At 38.1% G+C, this 25,287-nt stretch overlaps 1 protein-coding gene across 1 annotated transcript in view; it reads right to left on the reverse strand.

Moving 5' to 3' along the window:
• Positions 1–25,287, reverse strand: part of ADAMTS6 (ADAM metallopeptidase with thrombospondin type 1 motif 6) — a 207,166-nt gene that overhangs the window by 15,381 nt on the left and 166,498 nt on the right. The window contains exons 21-24 of the mRNA XM_016198764.2: positions 22,163–22,292; positions 13,438–13,642; positions 5,106–5,282; positions 2,145–2,301 (exon numbers count right to left, since the gene is read on the reverse strand). Coding sequence (XP_016054250.1) covers positions 2,145–2,301; positions 5,106–5,282; positions 13,438–13,642; positions 22,163–22,292 — 669 coding nt within the window. The remainder of the gene's footprint in view (positions 1–2,144; positions 2,302–5,105; positions 5,283–13,437; positions 13,643–22,162; positions 22,293–25,287) is intronic.

A 25,287-nucleotide genomic window follows, 5' to 3' on the forward strand; every position in this document is an offset into this window, starting at 1 on the left:
TTAAATGAGTCAACAGCTTTAGGGGGATAACAATTCTAAGATTAGTCATACTTTGTAGGATTAATAATTTCCTAAAAGTTTCCTCCTTTACTGAAAAGGCTAAAAATACTGTCTTAACTGCTTTTTTCAAGTTAATATGATAAAATATTATTTGGCCTGCCAGATTAAATGACTATGAGGTGTTTCTCTCAATAATTCAAACAACATCACATTAACATCTGCCCATTTTAAGAGAATTTCTTTAAGTGACGTTACAAATGATATTCTGCCCACTCTAAAAACAGCATTTCATCTTCAGCTGCAAAGCTTATGTATAATAATTACTCACTATACAGAAGCTTTTGGAGAAATTACTAAAATAGCTGAAAATGAAGTGCTAAACACAACCTCAAAATGTATCATTGGGGGCATGTTAGAAGCCAGTTCTTCCAGCAATGATTAAGACTTAATATGTTGAATTAGGTTGATGGTGATGCCAGAAGTATCCTTACTTCACAACCAGAAGCTCTGTCTTCATGTTAAAACACCTACTTTTAAAGAGTGAATTACAAATAGCATATAATGTAGTTGAAACTGATATACCCTTGGGCTCTGCCAAATTTGGGTTCAAATCCAGACACTGCTATTTCTGAGTCTTGTAATTTGGGCAATTCACTATCTCTCTTTGTGCCTCAGTTTCCTTATTAGTAATACCAACTCTCAGAAGGCTGTGGCCATGATTATATAATACACACACACACAGGTATTTACGTACATGAGATATATAAGATGGATAATAAATACAAACGGCCTAACATAATGCCCAACATAAACTAATTTAGTATGATAGTTATGTCTTCTCTTCCACCTTAACCTTTTATCTTCCAACTCTAAAAGAAAAATAGATTCCCAAACCCATGTGATTGATAACTAATAATTTGCAAAAAAAAAAAAAGTTTGATGCAGTCCTCATAGAAGATATTTTTATTTAGATCATTTAGAACCAGAGATTTTGCAAATTAATGCTGTGATTTTGAACTAATGTAGAATAAGGCTATATTTCTTTGAAAGAGTAAGTCACACAAGAAGTACACTGTGTTGAGATCCTGATGTAAAATCCAGATGATCTGTAAAGATGCAACAATTCTGCATCTTGTCATGCAAGATGATTGGTCTTCCTAAAATCAAATCCCCATGGAAACATTAAAAAATAGGATTTAAAAAATCCTTCAAACTGGATAAAACTGGTCAAAAGGAATATATCTCTTTTTAACAGGTTTATGAGAATATCATTTTCATTTGAAAAATATTAATAACTATATTTAGGATAGTTATTTATTTCTGTTTTACTTTGCTTTTTAAGCAGAGCCCTAGGGCTGGGATTCCAACATAATTTAAATTCGTGGTTTCAGATGTTTGTGTGTATGTATTTGATCATGCCTCTGTTTTCAGGAGAATGCAGTTTGACCTCCTGACTATGCCATATTTGTCTCTATACACCCATAGTTTCTGTTACAGCGCCTTGTACATAGTAGCATTCAGGAAATTTCAAATGAGTATGTCTAACTGGATAAAGTACATTTATTGAAAGATAGAATAAAACTTAGGATTTGGTTGGTTATCTGTTGTTACCAAAGAGATTTCCCAATATATAACAGAGAGAAACTTCAGAGTCTAAAGGCCTCTGTCCTCCTACATAAACCGTGATATAATTATCTTTTCCACTTTTCTACAATCAGAAAATTAGCATTTGAAACCTAAGTAGTTTCAAACATATGCTCTCATTATATGCACAACAAGCAGGAATTTTAATCTTCACAATGGTAGAGATCCATAAAAAACAGAAGTTTTCACTCTTAAGCATGGTTCATTCAAAATCATCTCTATATTTCTCGCACAAGTCAAACATAGAATGCTAGGTTGGACATGACCTTAGAGGTTATCCACTCCAATCTCTCATTGTATAGATCAGTAAACTTAACTCCAGAAAGGTTAACTGACTTAACAAGGTCATAAAGTTAGGGGAAGAGCCAGGAAAAAACTCAGGTTTTCTGATTACATATACAGTACATACCCAGCTTTCATAAATGCTCTATACAAACAGTGGTTTTATGGGTCTCTTCAAGCTCTGGGAATCGCGGGCTTCTTCTTCCCGGGAAACTCACCTTCAGTATTGGTAGTGGGGGTACTGTCACATTTGCTTTCACACTGCTGCATCGACGGAGGCCGAGCAGTTTCTGGACAGTCACTAGACGCCTGTCCAGTGTAGGAGAGGCATTGCACGGTCCGCATTTGCTGTCCAAGGCCACACTGAGCAGAACACTAAACCCAAAGACAGAGAGAAACACAATACAGGTCTCAACAATTTTCAGGAGGTAAAAAAGATACTATGTCATTTCAAATATCACATATATTAGCATTTAAAGCCCAAATGTAATTTGTCTTCGAGAGGTGCATGATTAGGTCATTCTACTATAGAGTTGGTTTGGAAACTCAAGGATCATGTCATTACCCTAGAAAAGAGAAGCAACTTAGTTCCCCAGAAGACAATAAATAAAGATTTCTTGGGCTAGTATTCCAACAGTTCCAAGCAGTGCTAGTGAACTCCAATAGGAGTATAATAAGACTCTCATGACGAAGTAGAATAATCAGAGATTCCAGGGCTGGGACATCACTATTGCTCACTATTTATTATAGGCTTGTGGGCAAACAACCTGATGATGGTGTACTGGTGTGCTCTGACTCTGATCAAAGCATTAGTTCAGTGTTACAGCAGTGACTGCTGTGAGGTCTGAAGATATAGCCAGTTTAAAAAACAAACAAACAGTTGAAGTAAGTACACAGGTTTTCTAAGGTACTATCAGCCACCCAAACCTGAGAGGTCTGCTGTTGGCCAATTAGCATGTGTCCCTCACCTAGTTGGGGATTTCGTTATTTCAGAATTGAAGTTATTTTCTGAGTGGCTTAGTTTCAGCTGAGACTGATCAGCTGTCCAGGCTGAAGAATAAAGCTGGGTCTATTCTTTGGGACTGCCACCCAGAATACCAGAAAGCCTGTGAGACTTGCGATCAAAGTGATGAAGAGCTAGCCAGTGCCAAGACAGGCCACGGGCATGTTTACAAGGTAAACAAACCAAGGCCCTGTGGCTTTGTTTGCAAAAACTCTCAAAGCACATACAGAACTTGCAAGGACATTCACAGACACTTTTAAGTTTCTAAATACAGAATGACAAATAAATACACTATAAAAATGTACTAAAGCATCTTTGCTTTTTGAATGGTTAATTTCAATTTTAGGAAACTGGATTGAAAATATAGATGAGAAGAAAAGGATTTGATGACACTTAAAAGAATAATCTCAGCCCGGCCGGGCGTGGCTCAGTGTTTGAGTGACGACCTGGGATCCAGGCGATCGGGGTTCGATTCCCGGTCAGGGCACATGCCCGGGTTGCAGGCTCGATCAATGACTCTCTCATCATTGATGTTTCTCTCTCTCTCCCTCTCCCTTCCTCTCTCTGAAATCAATAAAGATATATTAAAAAAATAAAAAATAAAAGAATAATCTCAAATTGATAACTGTGAATTTGGCGAAATCACTAACATGCAAAAACTTTCAAGGGGCCATTATATAACAGTGCATTACGATGATGAATATATAAGGAGGAAATTCTTACCTGGTTTAAATGAAAATTATGAGTGCATGTTTGTACTGATTCTTTTTTTGCAAATATTTATTTTTATTTTATTTTATTTTTTTCTATCACCATTTATCCCTCATATACCCTCTTCCACCTCTCCCCCTCCCCCAGTCAGCACACTGTTGTCCATGTCCATGAGCTCATTCTCTCTTTTTTCTCCAACCCCTCCAGCAACCCAACCATGCTGTGCTGATTCTTTAATAGTGTAATATCAATAATACATTGTGACACTGTCACGCTTCTATAGTGAAACACTTAATTGCATACAATGCTCCTGAGTATTCCACTTGAGCACTTTGTAAACTAAACTAAATACTGTTATATAAAACCAAGTTACTAGTTATTTGCTATACAAGTGCAAATGTTGATTATTTTATGATCATACTTTTGTCTCCCCACAGGGCTGAGTAAGTATAATTATTTGCCTTAATGGAGACTGAAAATCTTTGCTCCCAAATGTGACAGAAGAGGTCTATAGATACTGCTATACTCTAGCAATATTCATTTTTGGCCAGAATTTTGGTAACTACTTCTATGAAATGCCATTTTTAATAACTAATGGCAGGCCCAGAGCACAAACAAAAAGTAACAGTGGAATTATATGCCATTATGACTTATTTGGGTCTTAGATATTTAAAAATGACTAGTTACAAGGTTAATTATAAAACCACAGGAAAAGGGTATTGATAGTCTAGAAATTGAGTTTCTGGAGTGTCATTTTTTAACGTAACCTAACAGATTTTCTTTTGTACATTTAACAACAACAATAATACTTAACTTTCCTTCTACACAAAAAGGTTACAGAGTTGCTTTTAAAGGATTTAAGGTACCTTCAGCAAGATAACACAATTAAAAGTGAGAAAGGAAAAAGAAAAGAACTGGAACATGGCCTGGAAGTGAGTATAATATGCAAGTACATACCAAAAGCCCTATGTACTTGCTTCCCAATTCATAGTCTCCATCAGAAAAACCCATTAAAAAATAAGTATTAATGACATTTCAAAGACTGTCGATCAAAACCCCCATATCTTTTCTGTGAGGTTAAGAGGAATTATTTTGCAAGTAGGAAAATTAAGACACTGGTGTTAACTGATTTGTACTTGAATTAGTTGAGAGAGCTGGGACCAGAATTCGAAGTTTTGGTAGCCTGTTTAAATCTGTGGCCACCTAGACTATCTTGCTTTTAATTTTAAGTTAAAACATCAGGATCCAAGGAGGAGGTAGAAGTGAGAAGTGTGTGGGGTGGAGAACCATACCTAAGTGTGTCTACAGGGGGGCTGCTGCTACTTGTGCATCGTTTCACACTCATATCTTACACCTAGATTTCTACGTGTTGTTACTCATGTCCTGAGACATCACAACGAGCCGGTCAGGAACCGAAGCATCTCCAGGTGCTGCCTCAGAGGAGCGCACCGGGCAAGCGCCTTACCTGGCCCCAGTCTCCCGTCACCCAGCGGGGTGGAGGACAGCGGCCCAGGCTGCAACGCATGCGGATCGGGGGCTTGCTCTCCTCCGGACACTGTGCGGCTGGGAACGTTTTAGAAAGGTCACTGCTCTTGCACAGAACAATCCGATGCTTGAATCCTGAACCACATTTGGGAGTGCACTGGAAAGAAAACAAACACTGGTGAATATTGACAGTGGAAAGAGAGAAGAGAATTCGAAGACAGTGTTTCTTAAAGTGAGTATGTGTTAGGGTGTACAGCACACAAACCCACTAAAATCTGGGCAAAGTCTTTCAGGTATGAAAACTCCTTAAGTTTTTAAGCAGAAGTACTTCTATCTTTCCCCCTAAGGTCTTTAAGAGCTAAACTCAAAGTTTGCTTTTCTTGGCTAGCTTATTTTCTTTTTTTATTGCAGGTAGGTTTACGCCTCGATTCCTCCCCATCCTTGGCCACAATCAGCTACGATAAGATTCTGCTAATTTCTGGAATGTGGAATCAATCGTTGGTTTCCTACTTGCTGGGTGTAGCCTTCTCAAGAAAATTCTTCTTCAATTAGTCCAGGAGAACTTGTCTTTGTGAAACAAGCTAGGGGCTGATTTACACGGGCATTCTCACAGCGGGGTAGCTAAGAATACATGGCCGCAGGTGATGGTTTACTGCTCAGAAAGCCTCTGGACTTTCCCTGTCCATCAGTTAAATATGATGAATTCTACTGTCCTTTAATTGGATCAGTCCGTTCATACTAAGGACAAGGTGCTTTTTCCTGTGTCACAAAGGCTATTATTCGCCTTCTCCAGGTTAATCCAGGGCTGTGTTAGAGTCACCTACTTAATACAGTGGTGGACTCAAGTCCTCCAGCTTTCTCCTCTGCACATCTGAACTATTCCTTAAAATCTGTACTTCCTCTCCCTCACAAGAGAACCTTACCTACAACATCTTGAACCCGTTTCTATACCTTTTATTTAAAAAACATTTTCACATCTCCTGTAGGAACTAGTCTGGGGGGAAAGGGGCATAACAATGACCCCCCAAGATAGCCTTTACGCTTCTAGGGGCTCAAAGTTTCATGTAGGAGATAGCATGTAAATACGTTAAACACCCTAAGAGAAGATGTGGAATATAAGAATTCTGTGCCCCTAATCACCATCTGCCCATTTGATAATTATGTATTTGCATGTCTTCTCAACCCTACCAGATTATAAGCTCCTTAAAGTTATTTCATTTCTGCTTTCTCTTTGTACACCACACCACCGACTCCCAGGATCCAGCAGAAGGCTTTGAGTATGCACTCGATAAATATACGCTGGCCTTTGTCTGGAAAGATGACGGTTTTGATTTACCATCAGGTAAATCAAGATGTACTAGCTGTGGCATGAGGAGGTCTTAATGAACACTACATATCCCTGAGAGGCTTTGCCTGGGGCAATCCTTGAACCCGGTACATGCCATAGAAAGAAAGAAAAATATTAACATGTTTTCAGGTGAATACCAAGGATCCCATGAAGACGCTTCACCACACTGAATGAATAACAACACATTTCCTCCAACTTAGAAGAAGCGTCATTGGGATGCATTCTGAAGGAGGGTAACGTTCGGTTCTTTCTAACATGGTCCCAAAAGAGGCTTCGGCTAGGGACTTAGGGATCAAGAGAGAAATCTCTGACCCCTTATTCCCTTTCACAGCCAAATCAACATTCTTATTTCCAGCTGCTGCCTCACTCTACCCATATAACCAACCACTAGGTTCTGTTAGTTCAACTCTTAAATCTCTCTTGCATCTGATGATTTCTCTGTCTCCATTACCACTAACCTTACTACAGAGAGCGTCGTTGCTTACATGTAACATTGCAGTGGCTTCCCGACAGGTCTCCTGTTTCTTGCTCTTGTCTCACCCCAACTCACTCTCTAAAGCACACATCCAATTATATTCTCTTCTGATTGAAAAAAATCCTCCAGTGGCTCACTATTGTCTTCAAGATTAAAAAACTCACTCTTTAAATGTGCTTACTGTATCCTGGTGGGAAGTTTCTGCTTACTTCCTCAAATTCATCTCTCCATGCCAAGTGCTAGCCCGGCCCCAGGCCCAAAGCTACTGCTGCTGCTGCTGCGACTACTATAACTATTAAGAACGACAATAATAATAGTAGCTACCATTTAATAAACACTGTGTACACCAAGTATTAAGTGCTATAATTTACATAGTCCTCACAAAAGTTCTGTGAGATGGCAATTATTATTCTGTCTTCAAAATGAAAAAAAAAACCACCACAATCTTAGGATAAGTAATTGGTAGACACTCAGACAACTATTAAATGGCAGGCCCAATGCTCACTCCTACAGAGTGTTTCCTAGATGCCAGGCACTACACTATGTACTTTACATATATTCTCAGTTAATCTTCACAACAGTCCTATCACAATATTTTAAGAAGCCAAGGCACGCCACCATATCTTGCAGTCATGGCCTCCACAGGATAAATAAAGCCCTGATTCAAGGCTCTCGATCTGGGGTATAGTCCTCTTGACTCCACACCAAGGCTCCTCCACCGTCCACCAATGTTAGAAAGCAAAGCCTTAGAGGACTACTGTCACTTTCTTAATGCTTACTGTTATTCAATAATAATAGTAATAATAATAACTCCATTAGCTTACATTCCATTAGAGCTTCGCGGTTTACAAAATGCTTTCAAATACGTTATTTTTATACAAGTTTTCGAGAATTGTTACAGATGAGGAAAGCTTAAGCAGCTTAATCAAAGTTAAACAGAGAGCAAGTGGCAGAGCTGGAACTAAATCCTAAGGCTCTGGTCCATACTTTGGCTCCTAGCACTGGCAGAAACAAAGCTGTGAGAACAGATAAGATGTATTAATTATTATAAAAATTAACTAAGGTAAAGTACAAGAGGATAGAGGGTACTTTAGACTTTGGGGATACAGGCAGAAGCACAGGATGTATAGGGAATTCCATTTTAGTAACTTGAGACTATGATTATTTTTCTATATTGGGAACATTTATTGAAAAATGTACTTGTGCCACACCTCTCCCCCTTCACATTTTCAGAGCGTACATATACATGGTGCAGCCTGGGACATATGTGCCTTACTTGTCTAATATCTTTTTCCACTGGCAAGAGCTTCTGCTATTATTTGAAGACTGAGGCAGGCTTTCCTAAGAGACTATGCCAACGTCCTGCTTATAGTCAGGGAGGCAGGCAATGCAAGGACTAACAGGAGACCAAAGGCAAAACAAAACAAATAAGGTTATGAGTAAGAGAGAGAAGACTAAAGAGAGAAAGCACCTCTAATATTTATTGTGCAGGGCAGTGTTCTAAGTCCTTGAGATGTCATAATCTAACTAATCCTTGTAGAAACCTCATGAAGTACCACCTTCACCCCCATTTTACTGGTGGGAAACGGAAGCACTGAGGGGGACAGATAAATCCAGACGGCAGGCTCCTACCAGTATAAAGCTCTGGAGGACAATCGTGCAAACGCACAAGCCTTCTGTGCAGTTCTCTGCAAAGCTGAGTGTACAATGATGCCTTCTACTGAGGCAAGAAATAAGTTTAGAACATTACAGCCAAAGCTGCACTAAAGAAGCCAAGGATATTCTGTTTTACAGAAGTAGAGAGGTAATCAACTGGATTCTCAAAATAGCAAATGACTGCCCCGCCAGGCGTGACTCAGCGGTTGAGCGTTGACCTAGGATCCAGGCGATCGGAGTTCGATTCCCCGTCAGGGCACATGCCCGGTTGCGGGCTTGATCAATGACTCTCTCATCATTGATGTTTCTATCTCTCTCTCCCTCTCCTTTCCTCTCTCTGAAATCAATAAAGATATATTTTAAAAAAAAGAAATTAGCAAATGACTAAAAACTACATGTCTGCCACATTCTGATTCAATGAAAACAGCAGTCCTTGAGCCCTGCAGATCTAGTCACAAATATTATGCCTGTAGCCAGAATCTCAACTCTGGTCTCTGCAGATATGTACTTCTTAAGGGTGATTATAAATTAAAAGTTTAAAAATTGCTTGTAAAAAAGGACACCAGTTAGATCAGCTTCATTCTAAGAGGAACGCTCTCCTGCAAATTCTTCCGACCTTATGTCAGAAATGTTCAAGCAGAGACGTCTCTCGGCTTGTTTTTATTTTTCTTCTTCATTCTGCTTTATTAGGCTTACTTTTCATCGTTGCCCCTCTTTGCCTTCTGATGAATGTTTATCCATCTGACAGCCTCTGTTTTATTTAGCTATCAAAAAAAGAAATTCTAGAAAAACAAGATATAGCCATTATTATGTATGTGATTAATAGGCATTAACTTAGTTATGAATACTTCAGAGCATCTTCAGAGATAATCCTTGGTCTATACCCATGTGAAGGGTGTGTTTTTGTACTTTTTGATTATGCAGTAAAATTCATTAGTAATAATCAGAAATTAAATATTTAGTTCAGTAATAAAAATATTTTTATATTATAGTTATAAACATCAAAATCCATTCCCTTTATTCTCATAACAAATTATTAGATAGCTGGGTAGAAGATGTTGTTTCAGTGGACAAATCTTCTTTAGTAAAATTGTTTCTGTTTCGCCTTACTGCAGGTAAATATCAATTTTCCTCTTTTATTCATAGTGAGAATTTTACAATTCTTTAAAATCTGACCAGACCATTTGGCTTTTGTTTTCATCTCGGTGGGATATAGGAAGCGATTTTTGGGAGAGATGCATTTATGTTTTCATTTAATGTTCTGTGATTAAGAAGCAAAAACATATTTTTCAGAAAAAAAGTACTTGAAACTACACCAGGGAAAACAATTTGGCTCTCACTTGTGAAGGATAGAAATGTTAATGTTTTGGGGTTAGACTGAGCTCTCTCTGGAGAGCTGGGTTTCATTTACTTAGATATAGCACCAGAGTGGAACCTAGGAATAAGCAAGGTGATACCACAATTATCAACAAAACAAAGCACAATCCCTTATGGGTAGATTCTCCTTACCCCCATCCAACTTAAGTAATGCTACCTAAAAGTTAGTCCTATGAAGTTAACTGATTATGGTGCTGGTCATCACTTGTCCAAGAGTAAGTACAAGAAACAGACCATTTTCAATGGGTGCTCTGTGGGAGTCAATATTAACTATCCCGATACACCAAAAGAAAGGTTTGGGATTGCTGGAGCCATCCACAGTATGCAGCAGTGCTTGTAAGAGTTACATGCCAAGAGAGGGCAAAACAGAAAACTATTTAAGTCCAACATAGCATAGGTGATCCCAAGAGTGAGGCTAGATGATAGGAAATGGGAAAGTGTGGCTTCATCCATCTCACAAAAGGCTGCTGAAGAGCCATTTTCCACCAAGGTAATTTGGCTTTTTTTTCCTTTTGCCATAAGCACCGGGTGGGTTTTACTGATGGGGAAAATGAAGAATAAAAAACGGTTCCTGGTCTTGCAACAATGGAAATTTTATATTAGAGCGGCTGGCAATGAAAAGAAAAGGTCAGAGGGTACATTCCTCTTGCTGCAACATGTTTTCCCCAGTTGAACCTCACCCTTGTGATTAGCGGAGCTCAGACAGCTGAGAGTTGGACATGGGGAGAGGCCAGAAAGAGGAGGGAAGTTTTCATGGGAGTGTCGAAAGAATATTGTGCGAAATATTTGCAGAAGTTAGCGGAAAGAGATTGAGCACTGCCTGCCCTTCTGCCTGCCTGGGCCTCCGTTTTCACTAGTGGGAGGCGTCCATTCCTCTGGGAAGAACAGGCTCCTTGTTCTCACTCTGTTCTCCAGAGCTATTCAGACACTTGTTTCACTTAATGCAAGTGACTTCCACTTGTTTTTAACCCATTTAGGGAAGAGGCGGGTTTCCTGGTAAAGTAAGGTAAGGCAATGGAAGCGAGAGAGTGCATCCCTCTTGCAGGAAACAAACAGGAGAGACTGGGTGGGGCAAAAATTCTCTTGCCTCCTGAATAAAGGCTGAAGGTGTTGGGACTGATGGTGTCCAACTAGAATCTGTGAGGTGGTCATGGCAGCGTTTCTTGGCCAATGCTTACCCTAGAATCTTTTCCTGCAATGTCTGTGGAGAAACAACAGCGGCCACCATTTCTTTATTCGAGGAGATTGTCCCAACACATCACTCAACACCCTCCGCACTCCTTTGTCCTAAGCTTTGGCCCAGTTGTCTTAAGGAAGGCAGCAGCAATGTGATTCAAAGCCCCCTCAGTTTACACACGTTTCTTCAGGCAGCTCCTGGGAGTGCCTAAGAGCCTCTTAGAGCCACCTGAGCAAGTCCCTTCTAAGATCAGATAGATAAGAACCAAAATTCTGAAAGTAGGGTATCTACAACCAGTATGAGGCTGAATTAGGAAGAAAACCCTAAAATGGTATTTGGAATGGAAACATACAGTAATACACATAAGCTATTTCTCAAGGTGATTGTATTTGGTTGCTTTAGGTTAAAATAAAAATACAATGATACAGAAATATGTAGGTCGAGAGACCAATGTGAAATGAGTCTGTGCATGAGGAGGTTTTGGTGTTTTAGTGGTTGGTTGAAATTTTTTCTAGTTTCTGCTTATGAACTTGTCTAATTTCTCCACTTTTTGTAGAAAAATGATGTGGTATAAAGCTTTGATTTCAAGCCTTCTTGCTACCCATCACTGCTTTAGTCAATCTTATCGTCCATTTATTCTTTAAAACAAACCCTTTTCTCCAACTCAACATGGTCTCTGTGTTTCTGTTCAGTTGTTTCTCTTCTCAGAAATACCTTCTCCAGCTTCCCTATTTTCTTCCCTGCTCCAAATCCTGTACTGCCCCCACATTCAGTTCAATTCCCATAAACCAAAAAGCTTTCTGATCCACTCCAGGCCATTCTGACCTCCTCAGCTCTGAATTTCTATGTCACTTATACATTTATATGGGATAAGCCACCATTCTGTTCAACACTGTCTTATATTACTCAAGCTGTTAAATGGGTATTTCTTCTTTTCCCAGCCTTATAAACCCTCTTGTATTCTCCATAGTGCCCAGACCAGCATGTTTAGTGAGACTCGATTATGCTTACTGACTTGACCTGAACCCCTAAAACTGCTGCAGCCAATCATCAGGCCTCCCATTAAATTCCCCCAAAACAAGTTTGTCAACATTAATCACAGACTATTTATGGACTTCTATATGGGTCTCAAACACTGAAGTACTGACATGTACAACTCTGTAGACTGTATTCTTTTCCAATGGGTGTTATCTGTCCAATGAATTTAGGAGTTAATCCACCCACTGTTAGGAAACAGAAGAATTCATACTGTTTGTCATAACCATTGAGTGAATAATATCAAGAATATCTCTACATCTGATTGAAACACAAATGAAATTTAGGTGGGCAGAATGTAATTACTGAAGCTGGACTGTGGCCAGGAAATTTGGGAGAACACTCCCAATTCCTGCCAAAGAGTCCATGGATAACCACAACTGGTCGAAATCTCCATTGCAGGAAGCACCTAAAGCAAGTACTACAATGTTTCTAGAATGAAATGCAACCTGTTTTGCCAACTAGAAGAATGACCTTCAGCTATATAACGAGGTACTCATCCTTCTTACCATTAACCACACAATAGGATCCAGCTCTCCTTTGGGAAATGTGGAGGATGGCCTAGTGTGTATTTGTATGTCTCTGCAGAATGAGGAGTTAAGAATTAACTCTACCACTTACCTCATTTTCCATGAGACAATTTTTCTGAGGCCTCTGGACTATGTTAGGTTCTTTTATATACATGTATGCCAGGAAAACATTATCTTAGTAGGTCTTCCTCACTGATCATTTAAACGGAGGTAATGATGAAAATCTAAGTTTGACTTTTTGGTGTGTTACAACCTCAGCTCCAGCTTTCTTCTCCTGATTCAACAGAAGCAACTAAAATATATCTAGATATATAACAAGCGATAATAAATTGACAAAGATTTATATCTGAGTTATGTAGTTAAGCTGGATCATTACTTGGAAAAGAAGATATAACATGTCACTAATTCTGAGGCTGTGAGGCTGTTCAAGAATAGTAAAGATGAAAAACCACTTAGATGAGTACGCACTATAATATTCTCTCAAATTCACTTTAGGCTTATTTTGAATCAGGCTACTTTCTCATTGATTTTTCCGACCCCCAAAACCTTACTTCCTGATAAGCAGCAATAGAATATAACAAGGCTAAATTCATGGTTTTGCAGTCCTTACTGACTGAGTTCTAAGATGCTTACATGCTCAGCTGTCCTTAATGTTAAATGCTTTGGTATTAACAGTTAAGACATCTCAAAACATAGGGCTTCAGATTTCCTTACCTCTGACCAGTCCAAAGCCACCCACTGAGGTGGACACGACTGGTTGTTGCAGGACTCTTTCTCAGCAGGCCGGTGTGTTAAACAGCCACTGTAGTCCAGCGTCTCCTCCTCAGAAGGCCCGATCTTCCTGATGCAGAGCACGGCCCGCGTACGCATTCCGCCGTCACAAGTCTTGCTGCACTCCAGCCAGTCCCCGATGAACCACCTGCAGCAGGAAGGGGGGAAGCACAGAGGTTTGCGGCTGAGTGAAGGCACTTTTATTGCTAGAAAAGAATCTTCTACATCCATTTCCTAGAAGAGCTGACACTTCAGTGTCGATGTGACAAGTGACAAATGGAAGAAGTGCTAAGGAAAAGGCAGCTCACCGTCAGGTGCCACCTAACATGCAGGGTGCAGGCTTTGGAGCAGGCAGGACTACGTTCAAGTAAGTAATGCACTATGTATTTTTTTTTAGCCTCTGATTTTTCTCCTGTTTTATTAATTTCTAAAATGAGGGTAACAATACAATCGTGAGAGCATCATGAGGGTTAAGTAACATAATATACGAAGCTGGTAAATGTTTGACAACTGGCTCTTCATGGGTGGGAGGGAGTCCTGATTTGTTACATTTGCCATTTTTTTGGTATAAGTACCTCAATATGGCCATTTTGAGCTGCCACCTAGACATAGTGAACATGAAAAGAGAAGATGTGCTACTACTAGGGTCTCAGGTGTCAGCACTAGCTGGCCTCACTGCACCACGGAGAGCTCCTAACAGTGTCTGACACACAACAGTAGCTACTTTCATTATTACACTGAGGCAGCCTCTCTCATAATTATTTTATGCTAAAACTTAGAGATTTGTTCTGATTCCCAGACATGAATGCCAGGCTCTGTAGGAGAAAGAGAGAGACCTTCCTGTCCTTCCAGGGCTACAGAAGGCCCAGGAGTCCATCCTGAAGACATGACAGTGTTAAAACGCCTGCAGCAAGAGAAGAGCCCTGAGCCAGCTCTGTGAAAACATGCAGCTCCTGCTCTGACCCCTTTACTCCTAAAAATAGCTTCTACATAGCTAATGTAGGAAGAAACTGAAATCTCTTAACAAAACGAGCATTTCACATTTACAGGTATACCACTCCTTTTCCCTAAAGTCATCTGTGAACTTTCATATATATAACTTCAGGATTCGTGTGTGTGTGTGTGTGTGTAATGCTTCTGCAGGATTCACTCTTGGAGGCATATTAATTGATCCAAGGCGTGTGAATCATGATGCTAATCAGACCAATGAGAATTTGGCTTTAGAATTTTTATATCTCAACCAGAGCAAAAGGGACCTTTTCCTTTCTGATCACAAAGGTAAAAGCTGCCGGTGGCCATGACCCCTGTGAAGTGGATTTAGCTGATTTGAAAGAATTCAGAGGAGCTAGAGTGCTAATGCTGTTTGAGTCCTTGATTCTAGCCGGGTGCATTCTTGCAGTTCCCTCAGCCTTGTTGTATAAACCCACAAACCCTCCTGTGAGCTGAAGCTGGCTGAAATTGAAGTTGTATTATTTGCAGCCAGAGTCTTGGGTGACATATTGTTGTATTTAATTTAATAAATATACGCTGAATGCCTACTGGGTTCAAGGCACTGTGCTCTGTTTGACGGAAGAAGAAAGTAAAACCCAGTGTTTAGGAAAACAGTTTTCCAGAGTCATGAAAAGAGCAATGATGGAACTAGGACTTGGTCCCCCTATCAACTGTTATTTCCACTGAATTTCATTTTTAACATGGCTAAATAGTAGAATCTTGGTCACAAGCATGAGGTCACAAGACATTTTCTTCAATCCATGACTACAAATCATGCAGCTATCATCAACGGATATGCTCATGCTTTTGGGTGGACAACAACCCAGCAAGAAGAGTCTAAAAGCTTAAGAACAAATTGCTCAGTATTTCAGTGAGCTTAGTTAGCTCATTGTGCCAGTTTTGTATGTGGAAGGTAGTGCCATAGTAAAGTCAGAGTCCTAGCAGCCTAAATGTGAGCCTGCAATTAGCCAAATAAGCCACAATGAATTTGTTTATTATATGTGTATTATCTTTACTTATAGAGGGAAACCAGCATTTAGAAGTTTCATAATTAACCAACTTTTCAACTTAAAATATATCTTGTCAAAATCTAGAAATTTTCAACCTAAAGTTGATTTAAAGAATAATAATTTAATCCTGAATTTTAAAAGTCTGACGTTAACATTTTTTTCTAAATCATTTTCCAGAGGAGATTTAAAGTGGTTTTCATACTCTTTCTGTTTTGTTTTGCACAGATGAACATGACCCCAAGATGTTAGTACCATTTTTGGTAAGAGGAAAATGTGTACTGAGAATAATAAATTGCATGCCAGCCATAGTGAAACTCTGATTCAATTCGCAACAGTGATTTCATCACCAAGATTAGGGGATAAAACAGAAATGTGCATAACTCAGCCACAAAATGTTCAGTCATACCACCTCCAGCCATGATCTCATTAGGTCTCATAATGTAAGAGGGACGGAGGCCCTCAAATTAAACACAGGTGCCCAGAGTCACAGCAGTGATTCAGGAGGTGTTGCTGTTCTTTGTTGCACAAGGTCAGGGCGACCTCCGCCTTTTCACTCTTTGCCCTCTCTTTTATTGCCAACCATCTCTTAGCTGAGATGTGTCACTCTAGCATTTAACTCGTAAGGCATGAAAATAAAAGGATTAACCACCCTCCCAATTTCCCTTCTGACCGTAACTCTGATTTCAGGCTTCACAGTCAGTTCCTGTTGCATCTTTATTGCTCAGAAAATCATCCCTTCCCATGTCTCTCTAAAGGATTAAATCACACTCCAGTTACTTAAATAGTTTTGCAATTTTACCACTGCATCTACTTGTCTCAGCTTCTCCACTGCCCTGTCCAGCCAAAGACAAGAGGCCTGTTCCACCTTCCCTCTCCACCCTCCATGTATTTGACCTGCTCATGACTTTCGCCCTATGTCTTTTTTCCCTCCTCTAGACTCACTGGTCAAAATCTGAACACAAAAGTTGCCTCTGGGAATGTCACTTGCTGAATCGTTATAGTCTGAACAGTATCAGGGCTGTTTCTCTCTGAGCTGAAGGCTCGGTGGTCAAACTGTCTTGACCCTCACAAGTGCCCTCACAGTCATTAGACACTAACAGTCAGTGGGCTCATGTTTGAGTGTCTGGAATAAAAGTGCCTTAGTGCAGCCTGTGTAATTTGATTTGCGGTATTGGTACATTGACAGGACAAAGAGTAATATTATGTTTTTGAAGAAAAGCTCATCATAAAATCAGAATATTATTTTTTCTTTTTTTTTTAACTTAAAGGAACATGGCACAGCACATGAAAATAAACTGATATTAGATATCTGGATTACGAGAGAGGGACAGAGAGAGAGAGCGAGAATTTGAGATGGACATTGAGATGTCCCAGCCATTATCCTAGAGTCGAGGGTATAGTTATCAACACTTTTTTATAAATACCACATAGAAAAAACTTTTTAAAATCATGAGAATCTGACAATAACATCTTTACTCAAAGAGATTCAAATCTGTAACCTACTAACTACTTACTAAGATAGTAAAACTTCCCTAAATTTAAAATAGTTTTTAGACAATTTTCAAAACAAAATGTTGGTTAAAAAAAAAAAGAAAGAAAGAAAAAGGAAAAGAAAATTGGCTCTTTCCTCAGCTAACTGGCAAGTGAAACAAATATTAAGCAGAAGCCTCTATGCCCTAAACATTCCATAGTTGAGGTTTTTCTAAATTAAAAAAAAATCAATGTAATAAACACCTCTGAAGTTGTGGCAATTGAAAATGTGTCAATAAGACAAAATTAGAAGTATTAAAGTCCCAGCAGACGTTTGATTTGTAACTTACAAAGTCAGTGATGTCTGGGGTAGTGGGAAAAGCATCGCTGGCGATCAGCTATCCTCATTGTAAAATGATGGGAGTTGGCCTGCATAGTTTCTGTGATTCTTCCCAGGTCTTAAATTTTGCAGTTTTATAGAGGACTCTGATGAATCTTTTTCTAAACTTAACCAATTATAGTTGCCCACGGGTGGGTGAGGCACAATGACTCAAATAATTGTTAAACATTATATCATAAAAGATACCATTAAATAAAACCTAGCCCCTGGGTAAAAATCTCTCCCCAGTCAGAGAATCCTTCAGCACTTGTGCTTATAACTCTCTAATTGCACTTTACATATTTTGTCTCGCATATAATTATTTTTATATGACTTTTCCCAATTAGATTGTCCTTAGGAAAAGGGACCATTTCGCCCAAAGCACTGTGTCTTCCACATTGACTTGCTTAAAAATGTCTTCTAATTCTTGGTCACAGTATTATCACAATGTATAGCACTCTACTGTTTTCACCTTTCTGATTTTCTCAATTTAAAAACCACAGTTTTGCCCTGGCCCCTATCCGGGGTGTGTGGGAGGCAACCTATTGATGTGTCTCTCTCACATCGATGTCTCTGTCTCTCTCCCCCTCCCCCCCTTCCACTTGCTCTGAAAAGCAATGAAAAAAAATATCCTCAGGTGAAGATTAAAAACAGAACAAAACAAAACAAAACACTGTTTCATACAAGAATAATATTCAGTATCTAAGGATTCTTCACATGAGGTCATTTATAGAAATATTCTTGCTATTGGAAACCAGCATGGTCAAAACTGAACTCTTGGCCTTTTTCTCTTTGGATTCCAACTCAGCATGACTTCCTTTTTTTATGGTGGAACTTCCTATCAGTCATAGTCTTTAATATCAACTCCTCCTTTTCTCTTCGTTCAGTTACTTCGGCCTTTGTCATGAATTCTACCATTTTCACTCAGTGTCCCTAGAATTCTTGTTTTCTTCCTATCCTGAGTCACCTCACCATCTTGACTGCTATAGTATTTCTTATATAAAAGTTGCTGCTCTGAAACATTAATTTTTCCCAGCCAAGGCTTCCTCTGGCCCTTCAAGATCTTCCAAATTATTATTATTATTATTTTCTACCAATGCCCTTTTTATCTAGTTCCCTGTCATTTTCTTTATACAACAAATCTTACAGCCTTTTATTTTTCTATATTCTACTAAAGTCTCCAACGTGACTTAAAGATATTTGAAATATTTCATTATTTGAAAAGATACCTTTTGATAAAAAACACCACTTAGGATTTTAAATTAATGATATTGAAGAAACAGTAATATTTGAAAATAATTCTATATCCTTTCCTCAAAGTAGACAAATATATTTTAGATAAAGTTTACATTAAAAAAACTTTGAAAGTATGATTTTAGAGTGGCTAAGGCCTTCTTAAACATTATAACAATGAAAGAAAGAAATGTTTGATAGTTTTTCTATATAATATTTAAAAAATAAATAAAAATAGATCATAACACCAAAAATAATGTGGAAAACATATGACAAACTAGGAAAATTATTTGGAATACAGATAAAAGAGCGAATATTCTTAATACATTAAGAGTTCAGCCCAGTCAGTGTGGCTCAGGGGTTGAGCATCGACCTAGGATCCAGGAGATCGCGGTTCGATTCCTGGTCAAGGACGGGCCCCGGTTTCAGGCTCAACCCCCAGTAGGGGATGTGCAGGAGGCAGCTGATCAATGACTTTCTCATCATTGATGTTTCTATCTCTCTCTCTCCCTCTCCATTCCTCTCTCTGAAATCAATAAAAACATTTTTTAAAAAAAGAGCTCATACAAATCAACAACAAAATGATAAACACTTCAGTAGAAAAATGTGATGGGCCATGAAGAGAAAAAGCAAAAAAGAATAAAAATGGCCACTGGATGAAATTTTTTAATGTTCAGCCTTGTCAGCAATCCAAGATATACTAAATAAAACAGCAATTAGATATCAAACTTTTTTTTCTATAAAATAGTCAAAGATTGTTTTTAAAGTAATAATATCCAGGTTGTTCAGTTCAGGGAAATGGCATTCTTATATACTGTTAATGGCAGTATACATTCATATGTTTTTTTCTAGAGAGCAATTTGACAATGTGTCTGAAGGACTAGAATATATTTCTATTTGAACCAGAAATTCTATTCCTATGCATGTAGCATAAGGGCATAATTATAGAGAGCAAAGTTTTAGTAGCAAAGATGGTTAATGCTGTGGTATTGTAAAGGATTAAAAGCTAGGACACAGCCAAAATTGTTTAACAGTGGGAAGCCAATTTAAACAAACAATGACATATCTACTAAATGTTGTAGAAGATATTTAGTGCTCAAAATAATGTTGAGAACTGGCTACAAAGTATCATAAATATTATTATACCATTTTGTTATATACACATGCCTATGTAGACATAGAAAAAAGACTGGAAGGATATACATCTAAGTATTAACAATGGTATTATAAGTATTATAGGTGTCTTTAGCTTTTTTTACTTATCTGCATTGAAAATTTTTTATGTTTTAATATGTATTTCAGAAAAACAAATACAGTTATCACATCATCGGGGAAAAAAACCTATCCCATTTCCTTTCTCCCACTCTCATTTCAAGTCTTACTGAATTCAGCAGTCTTCCTATGATTTTTATCTCTATAACACCGATGCCTACCGGGAATCTTATGTACGACAACCATTCTAAAGAACTGAGTTCCTTTTTCATAGTCTGAATTCAAAGGAATAGAGAAGAAATTTAAAAGAAACTAAGAAAAAATGGACTAATAAAGAGTAATACTTTAAATATGTTCTTTAGCTCTCTCCAAAAATGAAAACTGTGAGCCTAAAGTTTGTTTCGGATATTCTCTTTATCTCTCTTTTCCAAATTCCATCCTTTCACCTTCAAACTTTAAAAAAGTTAACTTTTTATTTCAGAATTCAAAAAGGGAAAAGCTAATATTAATTATGTATGTCAATTCAAATATGTCAATTATCCTTAAAGTGTTAAAAACACTCACAAACACAAATTCCCGTGTAACAGCCGAGACTAAAATACATGGGATGGAATGACCAACCATTGAAATCTCAGAGGGCGTTTGAATAGCATTTAAGCTTAAACAAATAAAAAAGCTGAAGCCAAAATAGAACAGGTGTGACCAGGCCCACTCAGATGCCTTAAATGCTGATCAAATGCCAAACATAATACTTAAAATCCTGAATGTCAGGGAATTAAGGTGATAGGTTGAGACTCATAATTATATGAAAATATGTTGATGTTACTGAAAACTTCAGATTTTAGCCCATGGTTTTTGAGCATCATGTTGCTTTATATAGTTTTTCAGTTTCTCTTGAGATAAACTTATAGCAGTAATTGACAAGAGAGAGGAAAAATTGAAAAGAACAATTAAATATCTTTTCTTTATAATACATATCATAGGTCATGATTCTATACATTCCCATGTCTGGATTTTAAAGACTAAGTTCCATGGTGATCACATTTTGAAAAGAAGAGACATGAAATTTTAAAAGTCTTAAAATAAAAACTATCACTCAAGACGCCCTGTGTCCTTATTTGGTAGTCACTGCCCTGAGCCTTTTCAAGAAAAGAATCAGTATCTCCCTTTAAGAGTCAAATATTCAGGCAAATACTGAGTATGGACAATGAAAGTTCATAAGGCATTACTGTTTTGGAACAAATATTGAGAAATGCTTCTTGCTGTAACTATAATAGGGACTGAATTCTTTATTCACTGTAAGTCTCCGGTTTTTGAAAAACTGCAGTCATTTTTTAAAAAAATGAGATAACTTTATGATAGAGGTTTCCTCTCCAGTTCTAGAGACCCTGGGGTGTATAAATTTATTTGCTTACTCTCTTTTTCCTTACCAATTTCCTGTTGGGATAATTAGTTAACCAGAGGGACAATGGTTACTCTGCAACAAGAATGCAATGCCATTCACACATGTTCTGCCTTGCAGTTGTCAAACAGACAAAAATCCCTACAGAGATCAGTATTTTCATGATCAACTCAGCATCTTTGTCTTTCTACATACAATCATTGCCTTTTGCTCCAATGAGAAACCTTTGTGTTCTGACAGATTATAAAATGTGGCTCACTGACGGCAGGTTTCATATTTCTAAATTTTAATTCTTTAAAATCATCTTTCGGATGAACGGCTCTCTCCTTGTGCCTCCCTCTACAGTTAGCTGTAATTGCTACATTAATCACAGAAAGAGACTGAAGTGCATACACCTCTCTGCCTGTGTCCAACACTCAGAAGACAGGATGCCTGGGATGACAGAACTAAAAACCGGGCCAGCAAATTACAGCACCGATATTCCACTGCAGAATATTTCTAAGCCATTTTAAAAGTCTTTAGACTTTTAGGATAACTACCTGGAAAAGATAGGACTGCACACCAATCCACTGTATTTTATTGAATCTCAGATACCATTATTTTATGTACCATTAAGAAAAAAAATTAATGCTGATTATTACTCTAAGACACCATCAGTTGCAAGGTAAATCCCAATGTCAGAGATGTTAAAATGTGGAAGGATGTGTGCCTTAGAAATTGATAAAATATGACAGTTTCCAGCACTGTTCCAGGATCAACCTACTGAAGTTCCTGCTTCAGGGTGGCTAACTGACACCTATGGGTCAGTAGGCATCTTCGCTCATTAAAAGGCACATCCACACTCCACCCGCTGAGTTTATACCCTTTTCTCAGTTTAATTTATTCATATAAAATGAATATATGTTTCCAAATACAAATATCTAATGCTTTTCTTTTGCACTTGAAGAAATAATTCTTACTTCTTTTACTTACTCAGGTGGGCAGGGCTCAGTGTTGCAGGTTCTATGGTTTTCAGGTGGCTTACTGTCGGGGTCGCAGTAATTGTTCTGGACAATAGAGTTGTCATCCAACCTTTTGCAGACCACCTCCTGTCTTTGGATACCTTGAGAAAAAGAGAACGGCATTAACTAAAGAGTAGTTTACTTCCAGTAAGCTAGGTCTGCATAGCTTTCCTCTGCAAGGGATCAACCTCACTGGATCGCTGCTGTCTTATCTGTTCCCGAAACACTTGACTGCTTCTCTAAAAAGGAGAGAAGTCCTGGTCATTGTACTGCAAATTTAGGCAAAATTATTATTCTCATGTTTAGAAACATAACTGTTTTCAAGTTCAGAGAAAAAACTATTGGTGATTTTAAACAATTAGCATTTCCATTTGTATAATCGTCTTCGTGTTTTCCTTTAAAAAGAAAAAAACACCTTCATTTCCCCGAAAATCATCAGATAAAATGTATGAATATCCATTTCAGTGCAAAACAATGGTTGTATATCTGTTTTAAAACAAAACAATAGGGACACATTAACTTTTTTACATTTTGTAGGACAAATCCAATTAATTTAGTCTTTGTTAGGAACACATCACATTCACATTTCATTATTTTCTTCCACTTATAGATTTATTTCTCTAATAGCACACAAAGTCTAGAATTTAAAGATTGCAGTGAATTTCTTTTGGACTACAACCCATTCATCTGCTTAACAGAGTTGGCCCCATTGGTTACACCACTGTCAGGCAGATATATACATATTCCATAAAATGTGAACTTACAAAATACTTATCTCATTCTTAAAAACTCTTAAAAATATTTGCCAAAGCTAAAACATTCTCATTATAAAATTTGTAAAATTCTAAATATGTTTATTCTTTATTGGCAAAGACATCCACCACAACTTGCTCACAGGACACAAAATACAAAGACACACACAAACACACTCTTACTAGTAAACATCCCTGGTCAACAGACTTTATGCCACTCAAAAGGAGTGAAAAGAAGCAAAGATAAACGTATCAAAATATCAGACAAAAGTCAAACTACAAGACAATGCCAAGTGTTGCAGATCACATAGAGGTTGCAGGTTCTTCCTGGAACTGGAATGAAAGCAGACTAAGCTATCTCCCCACTCACCACCGCTCTCCAGAACCAGGCAGGCCCAGGAGGAGTTGTCAAAGGAGCATGGGCAGTCCCTAGGAAACCTCAGCTTCACCTAGCTAGCCCCACACAAACCCCCAGTTTTGCTTCTTTGTCTACTGCTTTTAATAGTACCCTAAAGAGAAGAGTTTGATCCCAAATTAGGAAAATCAATGTGAATTAAGATCATTCAGTAAAGGAAACTGTCACCTAAACAGCTGCACACCAAATGCTCCCCACCAGGTCCTTTAAGGGTCATGGACTTGTGAGGTAGAAGCGCCTCCATCATCATGTTTTACACATTTTTTTTTTTTTTTAATATATCTTTATTGATTTCAGAGAGAGGAAAGGAGAGGGAGAGAGAGAGAGACAGAAACATCAATGAGGAGAGAGTCATTGATCAAGCCCGCAACCCGGGCATGTGCCCTGCCCGGGAATCGAATCCTGATCGCCTGGATCCTAGGCCGACGCTCAACCGCTGAGCCACGCCCGGCAGGGCATGTTTTACAGATTTTTAACTAAGCATGTTGAATTTAAAGATAGGAAATCTAGTCCCCTGGTGGGGAAGACTATCAAGTCCTGTAGTCTCCGTGAAGGTGGCAATCAGCTGAGGAGGGTATATTTTATTACTTGCAGTAACCCAAAGCTCTCAATGATGACCTTCAACAGTTTTTAGGCTTTCCTAAAATTTAGAGGTTTAAAACACAGACAAATGACTTACTGGCAAAATATCTTAGACTATGTGTTGTATTCATTCCCTCCCAACTCCTAAAATAGGTCAAACATCTCAGTTTATGTGACAACAGTTTGGAATTTTTAAACCATTAAACTTTAGATTTTTGAGGGAAGCATGATTCACATTGGGCATAAGCTGTGACCCATTCACAGATGTTCCACAATACTCATCAGATAGCTCCCTGCTGTGTCATTCCAGTAGGCAGATAACTAAGTCCATGTGACCTACCTAGACAGAAATCTCTACCATTAGTCACAGGATTCAACTACCAACTGCCACAGTGGCTCAGAATGTCCATCCACCAGTTCAATATTTTGTTCCTACCAGGGAGAGCAGGGGATTATTTTTATTGGTCAGCATGGCTCTTTTTATTTGTCATTCAAATATGATTACACTAAGAGAAAGATTTTTACCCCAACTTGTATAAATATGTTTAATAAAAACAATATGATTATATTTTCAAGAAGAGAGTTGGCATTCGATTAAGTGTCTAGCTTGTTTTTCAGAGAAGGATAACCATTTTCAACACTACCAAATGGAACTGGCGTTGCTCTGTACCAGTGACAGAAACATGAATTCAGCTCCTCCAAGTTAAGATAAAATTCTACTTCTTTTAAATTAATCCTAGGAATGTTCTTTGGTCATAATTACATTAGTTTTTAAAAGTGGACTTTAATGTAAAAGCAAGGCCTCTGCAATTTGTATCACAGATGAGATATCAGTTATTAGAGGTGAGATTTGTATTTCATGTTAAGATAGGTTTTAATTAACCATGTATCTTAGAAAAAATTTAGCTATATGACATTTTTTGTTGAAAATTTGAACAATACACAAAACCAGAAAGAACAACAACAAAAATTATCTACAATCTTATATCTTTGTTGTGGACGTTTAGTTTTAAGGCTACTTGGCATAAAATACTTTTGGAAAAAATTAAGCATAAGATACTTTTTGGTGGGATCCAGTAATCAGTTTAAAATTACATAGTACACAAACATTCGTTCATCCATTTGTTCATTCAACAGAGAATGGTTATTAATACAAGGCCCTGTGCTTCCTATGAGATACTGGACAAAATGCTAAGAATTACAAGTTGACTTAATTTGCCTCTCAGACTTCGTAAAAACTAATAATTAGGGTATTTTGAGGTGTATTTCAGTTTCATAATTTCAGAACGCTATTTTTTATAAAGCAAAATTAAAGTCCTTGAATAAACAGCTGAAATTACTCCATAT

This window comes from Miniopterus natalensis, chromosome 3, assembly GCF_054644295.1.
Source record: "Miniopterus natalensis isolate mMinNat1 chromosome 3, mMinNat1.hap1, whole genome shotgun sequence".
Classification (NCBI taxonomy): Eukaryota; Metazoa; Chordata; class Mammalia; order Chiroptera; family Miniopteridae; genus Miniopterus; species Miniopterus natalensis.